The following is an 11,325-nucleotide window of genomic DNA, read 5'->3' on the forward strand; positions in this document are numbered from 1 at the left end:
TAAAATAGCCTAGCTATGTTTACAGTGTTTATTATAATGTTTGTAAACATTTTGCGTCGGCATTAGGCCTATTTCTGAATGAAACAATAAAATGCAACTTGTTCGCGACTTATATTTTTCCCCCTTAAAAAAACTATTTTTTTAATAGCGTAGGTTATTTTAACCATGCAGCAAACCTTTTTAAATATTTTGATAAATTACTGAAAAAATAAATAATTAAATGACTTTTAAATCGTTTAATGGATTGTATTAATCGGTCAAAATTCTTACCGTCGGTTAACCGGTTAAAATGAATATCCCTAGCTAGGACAATTACTAACATTTGTTTTGTTTTGATTAATTTTACATGCGCAAAAAGCAGCAAACAACAGAATATGAGGATTCACATGGTCTTCATATCACGCACCTGCAGCGCTTCTGCCAGCGGAGAAAAACATAATAAAGCTAGGCTATATAACCTTTTTAAATATTTTGATAAATTACTGAAAAAATAAATAATTAAATGACTTTTTACGGTTCTTTACGGTTTTACGGTTTGACGGTTAACCGGTTAAACGGTTAAAATGAACATCCCTAATCCCTATATGCTATTCATATAGTTTATAGTTTTTGCTGTGGTATCAAAGAAGTATTCTGTTATTTAATTAATAAAGAACCATATTTTTTTTTGCTCATCTGCAAAATGACCCGTTCTGTTACTCAAAATCTGATATTATAATGCAATATGATCCGAGCCGTGGGTTTTGTGATCCATTGCACCCCTACTCTCTTGACTTGTTATTTGAAGAAAAAAAGCAATCACTGAAGTTTTTAATCATGCTGATTTGTCCGCAGTGAAGTTCAGCCGATGTCTTTTTTTTTTATTATTCGAGCTACTTAAATTCATTTTGGGCTACCAAAATCTGAAGAATGTCTGCCCGAAGGGCTACCAGCGATTTTGAAATTTTGCGAGCCCTGCGCATTTAGATCGGGGGCACATTCCCTTCAAAAACAAACGTAATCCACTGCGTCTTCAGCGGCTCAGATGTTGGGAGTAAATGACGACTGCTATGTTCATTATTACATCCAACAACAGAACACCTCAATCGCTTAGGAGTCTGATGGCGGGCTGATGACAGCTCACTCAGGGCGGGTCTAAGGTAAGACACCAGTCCAGTCTGTGCTGAAACGCTACTGTCAATCAAACTATAGTGGGCGGGGCCTGTTTTTGTGACATCACACAGACAGGCATCTGAGATCGGCTCGATTTGAGAAAGGGGTATAGATTTTAGTAGATTAAAAAAAACCACTGGGTGGATTTTTATCATTATAGGGTGATTGTGTACACACACTGCCAACACACATTTCAGTTCAAACAACTTGTAAAAGTGCATGTAGCAGCCATCCAATGACCCCTTTAATTTCTATATTTTTTGTAAATGGTTGCTAGGGCATTGATAAGTGGTTACTTGGGTGTTCTGGGTGGTTGCTATGTGGGTGCTAGAATGTTCTGGGTGGTTGTTAGGGCATTCTGTGTGATTGCTATGCAGATATGAGGGCGTTCTGGGTGATTACAAGGGTTTTCTGGCTGGATGCTCTTGAGTTGCTAGGGCATTCTGGATGGTTACCAGGGTTTTCTGGCTGGTTGCTTTGCAGTTGCTAGGGCATTCTGAAGAGTTGCTATGCAGTTACTAGGGCATTCTGGGTGATTGCTAGGGTTTACTGGCTAGTTGCTATGCGGTTGCTAGGGCATTCAGTTACTAGGGCATTCTGGGTGGTTGCTATGCAGTTGCTAGGGTGTGTCTGGGTGGTGGCTATGTAGTGGCTACTAGGAGCTGCATAGCAACCACCCAGAACTCCTTAGCAACTGCATAGGAGCAACCCAGAAAATGTGATTACTGTTTTTTCTGGAAGGTTGCTATGCAGTTACTAGGGCCTTCTGGGTGATTACTAGGGTTTTCTGGCTGGTTGCTATGGAGTTGCTAGGGCATTCTGGGTGATCACCAGGGTTTTCTGGATGGTTGCAATGTGGTCGCTAGGGCATTCAGTTACTACGGCATTCTGTGTAGTTGCTATGCAGTTGCTTGATCGTTCTGGGTGATTACCGAGTTTTCTGGGTGGTTGCTATCCAGTTGCTAGGGTGTTCCTGGGTGGTGGCTATGCAGTGGTTACTAGGAGCTGCATAGCAACCACCCAGAACTCCTTGGCAACTGCATAGCAACAACCCAGAAAATGTGATTACTTTTTTTTCTGGATGGTTGCTATGTAGTTACTAGGGCATTTTGGGTGGTTGCTATGCAGTTGCTAAGGTATTTTGGGTGGTTCTGCTCACATGATTAGAGGAATAACATAAACAGTTTAAACACGCCAAAGTTTAATAGTAATACATGTGTAATGGCGATGGTTGTCAGCTCTCCTGTGTTTACAGTGTCTGACTAGTGCTCTGCTCTTCAGAGTCTTTGGATTTAATGAGTTCATGAGAGACGAGTGAACTCTAGGATTTCTGGGTGTCCCATCAGAGCACACAGTGCCTATTTATAAAGAGAGAGGAGGCGTGTGTGCATGTGTTTCTGGATGATGAAATATATGTCATACAGCTATTCTCATGCTCATGTTTTTGTGCAGTTGTGTGTGTTTTATTTCAGGCTGAATTACAGCATTCTGCTGTGCTCACAAGAATCATTATTATGAAAAATTGTTGTTTCTTTCATATATAGACTAAAGTATGACCTAATTTTTTTATTCAGATTCCATTCTGATGTCATCACATTGATCATAACAGTGCATTTCTGTGTTTATAGGAATAGTGTACCTTAGGGGGCATTTATACAGCACCATTTTCAACTAAACACAGAACACTTTTTATGTATTTTAGCCGTTAATTTACAATACAACAGCAATTTTGTGGTTGCTATGCAGTTGTTGGGCGTTCTAGGTGGTGGCTATGCAGCTGCTACCAGGAACTGCATAGCAACCACCCATAACACCTTAGCTACTGTATAGCAACCTAGTTGCTAGAGTGTTGTGGGTGGTTGCTAGGCAGTTGCTACTAGGAGCTACCACTGCATGGCAACCATTAAGAAGAACACCCTAAGCAACTGCATAGCGATGACCCAGAAAGGGTGATTACTGTATTTTTTTTCTCTGTGGTTGCTATGCAGTTGCTAGGGTGTTCTTGGTGGTTGCTGGGGCATTGATAGGTGCTAACTAGAGAGTTCTGGGTGTTTCCTATGTGGTTGCTAGGGCGTTCTGAGGGGTTGATATGCAGTTACTAGAGCATTTTGGGTGCTTTCTACACAGTTGCTTGGGTGTTCTGGGTAGTTACTGTTTTTTTGTGTTGCTATGCAGTTGCTTGGGTGTTCTGGGTGGTTACTGCTGGGTTTTCTGTGTTGTTGCTATGCAGTTGCTTGGGTGTTCTGGGTGGTTGCTGGGGTCTTGATAGGTGCTTACTAGAGAGTTCTGGGTGTTTCCTGTGTGGTTGCTAGAGTGTTCTTTGTGGTTGCTATGCAGTTGCTAGTGTGTTCTGGGTGGTTGCTGGGGCATTGATAGGTGCTAACTAGAGAGTTCTGGGTGTTTCCTGTGTGGTTGCTAGGGCGTTCTGAGGGGTTGCTATGCGGTTACTAGGGCATTCTGGGTGGTTTATATGCAGTTGCATGGGTGTTTTGGGTGCTTACTGGGTTTTCTGGGTGGTGGCTATGCAGTTGCTACTAGAAATTACAAGAACACCCTAGCAACGGCATAGCGACCACCAAGAAAGGACGATTACTGTTTTTTCTGGGTAGTTGCTGTGCAATTTGCTTCTTGTGATCACTTAGTAGTCCATATGACTCGTGCAATCTATTCCAAGTCAAGAGTGAGTAAATAATAACTAACCTTTTAGGTATGTGCTCGCATGAAAGTGTGCTTGTGTTTCTTTGTATTACGGATAAAAGACACCAGGGGGGTTTTGAATATCAGACGTCTTTTAAATTCCTTTCGTTCTCTCTCTCACTCTGAGTCATTCTCTCCAGTTTTCCCTCCAGTTGCTCAGTCACCACCTGGCTGAGCTTTGATTTTTACATGTGTGCAGCTCAGACGCCTACAGCCGAGCATGTACGTGTGCTCAGCCTCTCCCGATCCCTCGTTTCCATCCAGTGGACGAGTTCACAGCGGATGCAGGTGCTCTGCAATCTGTTCGCTCTCTGTTCAGGGTCGGCTGGTGGCCCTTCGTGACCCTCATTAATCCACGCCAACTCGCCGCACACAGCGGGATGTTATTGCAGACGTCGCCACTCTGGATTACAGCGGATATAATGATTCCATCACCTCTACCCCCTAAGAGAGAACGTTACAATGTAAACACTGTGAAAATGTTATGAACAAACGTTCCATATCATGTTAATAGTATTTGATAAATGTTCTCACAGTGTTTAGAGGAAACGGTCTTGTTGCAACATTGTTTGAATGTGCATTGGAGCCGAAATGTGCAAATTGGGCCTAATTTATGAAACATATAAACTGTCATTCATATGTGATCTTTTTTTTTAAGATTTATTTTTGACGTTTTGCCTTTATTATGACAGGACAGTGTAGAGATGACAGGAAGCGAAGTGGGAGAGAGAGAGAGAGGGGGGCAGGATCTGGAAAGGTCCTCGAGCTGGTATTCGAACTCGGTACACCCATAGCGCAATTGACATTTTGATATTTTGATTTCATTATTAGGCCTGTTTGTTAATTATTAGCTTTTCATCACCTCACGAACCCCAGTATGGGAAACCTTGACTTAATGTAATGTTTAATGCACTTTTTGACGATAACAAAGAATGGAAAATATTTTCTTACGAGTTAGTTCAAAACTAATCTAAAAGTAATCCAAAAGTACTCAGAACACATTACCTAATATGAGTAATTAAACAGATTATGTTACTAACTACAATTTCCATTATGTAATTTGTAATCAGTAATGGACTACAATTTATACGTAATATACCCAGTACTGGATACAACATAGATAAAGCAATATTTTATAAAAGAACATAATTGTAAACTTTTTTTATGAAACAGTATTAATAAATTCAATAACGATTGCCAGCCAACATTCCCATAATATTGAATTGTTACGAATGACATCATTATACTAAGTTTGTTATATAACATTAACACAATTACATTAAGACATACATTAAGAAAACTAGAATTTGAACATTTGAACAACCAAAGCTGAATGTTTAGAAAATGTTTTAATGCTTAGAAACTTCTAACCTAAATTCTAAGCGCCGAATCGCTTATTTTGTGAATCACCTATTGTTGTTGTGTTCCTCATTTGTATGCTGCTTTAAATAGAAAGTTCTGCTAAATGACTGGATGTAAATATGAATGTAAATTCCTCATCAGGTAGTGTGTTACTTGCTTGCGGGAGCTGTGCTGGATCTTTCTGGTGCTCTTTGGTCGTTGATAATGTCTGGGCTTGAATTAAGAAGTAGAACTACTGAACTACTATAAATCTGGCACCCAGACGCTCGTTGGATCAGCTCCAGATGTGAAGTATGTCTGCTTTATGCTGGTTTGAGGGGTTTAATCTGTGGATAAAGACAGAATCTGGATTATAATCCACCATTATAACACTGGAATCAGCATTTGATACTGGCGGACGGACTGGTTTTGACCGGAGAATTGTGCTGGTTTGAATCAGACAGGCGGTCTTGGTCCTGTTTTTGATTTTAGAACTGGTTTGGGCGCAAGAGATGGGGGCCGCTTCATCATTTAAAGAACCATGGACTAAAGTGTTGTCAACTCAGAGGGTAAATGAATATGCTAATGCTTTTGTGTTGCAATACTGCACCAAACAATCATATTATATAGAGTTTTAACAGGAAACATTGAATTCTGTATAGTTTGTGGTTGCATGATATTTCTCAGTGAAATTGCTTGGTTTGTTGTTTAATGGTGGTGTCTGTTAATACATCAACACATTAACTTGCCTTTATAACACTATACTTTTACCGTTTATGGTAACTGTTCTTGGATGAGTCACTTTTGTTGTGCTGTTCCTCATTTTTAAGTCATTATGGATGCGCGTGTCTGCTAAATATATAACTGCACATGTAAATTGGATGATACCAACCCTAACCTTTACTTTAATGTTAAACCAACTGAGCCAAAAGTACATTTGTACTATTCTTAGACGTGAAATAACACATTATTTAGTCCCTCTTAGAAGAAGTTTTCCATGTGGGGATGTCCCTACAAGGTGACGGCAAGTTTTGATGTTTTTGATACTTTGACGCCTCAAGAATTGCAAAATCTGCCCACGTGAACAGCGACACAAAGCATCTTTACTGCTGGTTGCAGAGGACTTTGGCTTTCATAGAGTTAGTTTTGTCTGGATTTCTCTTGCACTTCATAGTAGGGATGGGTGATATCTTATAGTTTGCGATATATCGGTAAAAATTCTCCCCACGATAAGAATTAGTCTTCCTGCGATAATAACGATAAAGTCTAGTTGTTGACATTTCTGTGTGCGACAGTGCGGAGCGACATCGCGGAAGGCGGACGTGAAATTGAAGAGGAGTAGCCTATATCGCTAAATGAGGAGCTTGAGCTTGATCTGTAACTGGTTTGGTTAGGGCTGTACAGTCCACAAAAAATCGGTCTGAATAAATGTACTACAGTAACATGTATGCGATACAGTTTTGCATGTGTATGAGCCTGTTTACAAACCTGTTGTCCAACAAAGATATAATTTATTGACATGCTTTTTCTCCAAATTAACTTAATAACATAGTCGTGTCAGGAACAGAGTAAATTTTATTTATCTTCAGGAAAGGAAATTGCAGTGTTGCAGAAACAGTCATATAATGTTGTCCAGTCGAAAACGCATCCAGATGTGATAGATAGATAGGTAGATTGAAAGACAGATATGTAGATAGGTGGGTGGGTTGGTAAACAGTTTTTCAAAATTCAGAAATTAATAGATAAGTATTTATTAAGATTATTTATTATACATTCATAGATTAATGTATACATAAAGTTATAGATTAATTTATTCATATTTATAGATAGATATATGATTTATTCATAAATGCACAAATTAATGTATTAATTCATTAATAGATGAATGTATTCAAATTCATAGATACATTTATTTATTAATTAATATATTTATAATCTATGACTATAAATGCATAATCTATGCAATTTTATTTATAGATTAGTTTATTCATTAATTAAATATGATTAATTGACTAATCAAATTCATAGAAACGTAGGTAGGTTATTTATTCATTGTTCATTGATTAATTTATTCAAATTCATAGATAAAATTATTTATTCATTTATAGATTAGTGTATTCATTCATTCATAGATCGATAAATAGATAGATAACTTGTTGATGCATTTATTAGCATTACTTTGAAATATAAAAAATATAAATTGAATATGAATGTATTCAAATTCATAGATTATTCAAATGTATAGATTTTTATTCATTCATAGTTTAGCTTATTTATGAATGAATAGATATTTATTCATACATTTATAGATAGATTAATACATTAATTAATAGATAGATAGAAATTCATAATTTATTTATTAATTCATGAATGGATGAATACATTGGAAATAAGAACTTTATAGCATCTTTTAAATTCAATCTTTTTCCTATCAAATATTTACATTATTTGAGTCACAAATGTTAAAATTATGGTTGATATTACTTCCATGTCATTTATCACACTGTAAAAGAAAGGTCAAGTCGAGTGCATTGCATCGTGGGATACAGTGCTGCATGTAGTGTGACGGTTGTGTGGTACATCACGTGTGTGTGTGTTTAATGTGTGCTGAGAACGCAGTGCAATAGTAATATTAGTATGTTAATGTGCTATTCTGAAGAATATGTGCAGAAAACAGTGGCAGAGGGACTGAAGAGGGCTGAGAGGTGTTTGTCTCGCTGTGGGCGTGTGCGTGAGTGTGTGTTTATTTTTTTGTGTGTTTTTTTCCCTTTGGCAAGGTGCAGTATGAACAAGCACACACACACACACACACACCTGCCCTGAGGTGGTGACGATGAGCAGACGCTCTGTATTTAAGGCTGGTGGTGATAATAGAATACACAGAGAAACATCTGACAGTGACGAGAAAGGCTACAATGAAAGAAAGACAGCCTTTGTGTCACAGTTTCCACACACACACACACACACACACACTGACACTGAGCCTCACATTCATTTTAAATAATGTAGGAATACAGAGACAAAAAGTCCAAGAGTTCTATATTTGAATTTCCTCTTTTGATTGTTTCTTTGCACTAAGCATTTTGATTGGTTGCTTTTCTCATTTGGGCTCTCTGATTGATTTATAAACTTGCTTTAACATTGCATCTCTGCAATGGAATACTAGCACACTGTTTCTGCATACTGCACTGAAGTATACACTGAATACAGCCAACTGTTTAATGGTTTATTTAATTTTTATAGTATGTTAAACTGCATATATGGTAATCATTTCAAACAGTAGTATGTTGCATGTTTGATTCGGCAATACAGTATTACCTTTTTTCATATTTAATTTAACCTTTTTTCTTCTAAATAAAATGGTTATTTAACTTGTGGCAGTCAGAACAAGAATCAAGTTAAAATATTATAATTAAAGGGGTCATATGATGTTGCTAAAAATAACATTATTTTGTGTATTTGGTGTAATGAAATGTGTTTGTGCAGTTTAAGGGTCAAAAAACACATAGTTTCGCTTTCACAATGAAACACAGCGTCACACACGGCGAGTGAGCGGCGGCCGGGGGCTAGAGTGAGTGGAGGCCGGTGGGCTTGAGAACGGCACGGCCGGCGGATTCGATGAAGGAGCGTCCGGAGGGCTTGCGGAAACCACATGTGACGACCCCGGGGTGGACTCCGCTTCGTCCACGGTGAAAGCCGATCCGGCGATCCACAGCGCAAAGTTGTTGTATTTCCTCAGCGACCAGCACGGATCAGCTCCAGGCATGACGAAGCGATATCGTCCTCTTTTGGAAGGCCAAACAAAGTAGTTTCGCTTTCACAATGAATCACACAGCGCCTTCACGACATGGCGGCGGCGGCAACAACAATACTACAGCGAGAATAAAAGTTATGCCTTCTTTCTTTGCGTGAACATTTGGGCGGCGTTATGCAAATCTTCCAACATCGCGATGTAGATATGTGGGGGCGTGTTAGAACGAGCCGTTTTAGGTAGGTGTGGCTGACTCTTAACTTTTATAAAGAATATCTCTTTGGATTTGAGACTTTAGTCTTTGCAACTTTACAGATCTTCTTTATGCACCAAGAGCTTGTAACACTCCAAAGAGAAAGGAAAAATTGAAATCACATCATATGACCCCTTTAATGTTCATTTAGTGAAAATGAAAAGTCAAGCACACATTGTATTGTGGGATACAGTATAGCACACACAGGGCTCAACAGTGCAAGCGTTATAGGTGCATTTGCAACTAAAAATAAAAGTGTGCAAACTGTAAAATAAATTTAGGAGCATGTGTGAATAAAAACGGGGTCAGCGGGTCCTTAAAAAGTCTAAAAATTCAGTTTCCTAGATAAATGTATTCCTTCATTCATGGATTGATTTATTCATTAATTCATAGATACATAGGTAGATTATTTATTCTTAAAATCTTAGATTAGTTTGTTCTTATTCATAAATGAATTTTTAATAAATATTAAATTTTTGTGTTTTATTGAAAAATTTTTTTTTTACCCTTTTGGCATAGTTTTGCATAGCTTGTGGAAGAAACAATATTTGAGCCAATATAAATATGTGTGACTAAAAATAGTGTGCAAACTCTAAAATGTATTTAGGAGCATGTGTGTGAATAAAAAAAGTTGTAAAAAGATGTAAGGTCATGAAATATGTTTTTAATTTAACATCTTAAATAGGCTTTAAATTTGGTGATGGAAAAAACTGGAATTGTCAAATAGCTTAATGTGATTATTAAAAGGTGATGATTTTATGAAATACATGTAAGTGCTGCATGTTTCAAAGTAAAAATATGGTGCTTTTGCACATTGTAAAGGCTCGTGGTTTCATAGCATTTCACTATTAATGATACTGCATATTTATGCCAATAAATTGCTTATGATGGAAAGCTGAGGTATTCTGACAATGTTTATGTAATGGTGTTTATATTGTAATATCTTGCAGATGGTTGTAAGAGTGCATATTTTTTAATGAGTGGCCTATAAGAGTATGCTCTGGATTCATACAGCACATTTTTTTAAAAATATAGTATATCATTATAGTATATAAATACAGTTACCAGTAGAAGGACTTACAGTATAACTTATGGTAGTAAGTATGGTAGCATTGTAAACATATGCAGTCATTTATTTCTTGTTTTTTAATTTTGCACAGGAATCTGTCCAAGAAATACCAGCCTAAGAAGAAAGAGGAAGACGAGAATAAGTAAGTTTAATTTTTCTAATTTCTTTCATGATTGATATTAGATTTGTTTGGTCTAAATCCAGTTGTCTGAATCAGCATTTAACCCACTTAAATTAGCTGATGGATTCAGATATATTCATGTATGTGTCTCCGTCCTGTCTTAGGTACACATGGTGTCGCGCATTTCATTCGACGCTAAACGAGCTGAACGATTACGCCGGACAGCATGAGGTCATCGCAGAGAACATGACGTCACAGATCATCGCCGAACTCACGCGATACGCACAGGAAATCAAAACAGAGAGGAAAGCGGTGAGTGAATGAACATTTAGATAAAGGTATGACTGTGAAACGTGCAATTTGGTTAAAATAATGTCTTCTATTCAAGTTTAATAAACAGAGAGGATAAGTCAGTCATTGATGGGATGATTTTCTGAAGAGTGTGGCACATTTAATTACATATAAACACACACAATGTCCATCCGTTTCTCTTTTTCATCCAGATCTTAGGTGTTTAAAGGGTTAGTTCACCCAAAAATGAAAATTCTGTCATTAATTACTCACCCTCGTGTTGTTCCAAACCCGTAAGACCTTCGTTCATTTTCGGAACACAATTTAAGATATTTTTGATGAAATCTGAGGGCTCTCTGACCCTCCCATAGACAGCAAGGTAACTACCACGTTCAAGGTCCAGAAAAGTACCAAGATGATCGACAAAGTAGTCCGTGTGACATCAGTGGTTCAACTGTAATGTTACGAAGCTACGAGAATACTTTTTTGTGCAAAAAAACCCAAAAATAACGACTTTATTCCACATTTTCGTCTCTACTGCGTCACTTTGGACCACTGTACAGTTGAACCACTGATGTCACACGGACTACTTTGTCGATCATCTTGGTACTTTTCTGGACCTTGAACGTGGTAGTTACCTTGCTGTCTAT

General features: G+C 37.8%; 1 protein-coding gene across 1 annotated transcript in view; it reads left to right on the forward strand.

Annotated features, from left to right (window-relative positions):
* The window catches only part of LOC107661630 (formin-binding protein 1-like), a 54,930-nt gene that overhangs the window by 8,615 nt on the left and 34,990 nt on the right, over positions 1 to 11,325 (forward strand). The window contains exons 3-4 of the mRNA XM_016451294.1: positions 10,355 to 10,405; positions 10,549 to 10,696. Of these exons, the coding sequence (XP_016306780.1) occupies positions 10,355 to 10,405; positions 10,549 to 10,696 (199 nt within the window). The remainder of the gene's footprint in view (positions 1 to 10,354; positions 10,406 to 10,548; positions 10,697 to 11,325) is intronic.

This window comes from Sinocyclocheilus anshuiensis, unplaced genomic scaffold, assembly GCF_001515605.1.
Source record: "Sinocyclocheilus anshuiensis isolate Anshui unplaced genomic scaffold, SAMN03320099.WGS_v1.1 scaffold1425, whole genome shotgun sequence".
Lineage (NCBI taxonomy): Eukaryota > Metazoa > Chordata > Actinopteri > Cypriniformes > Cyprinidae > Sinocyclocheilus > Sinocyclocheilus anshuiensis.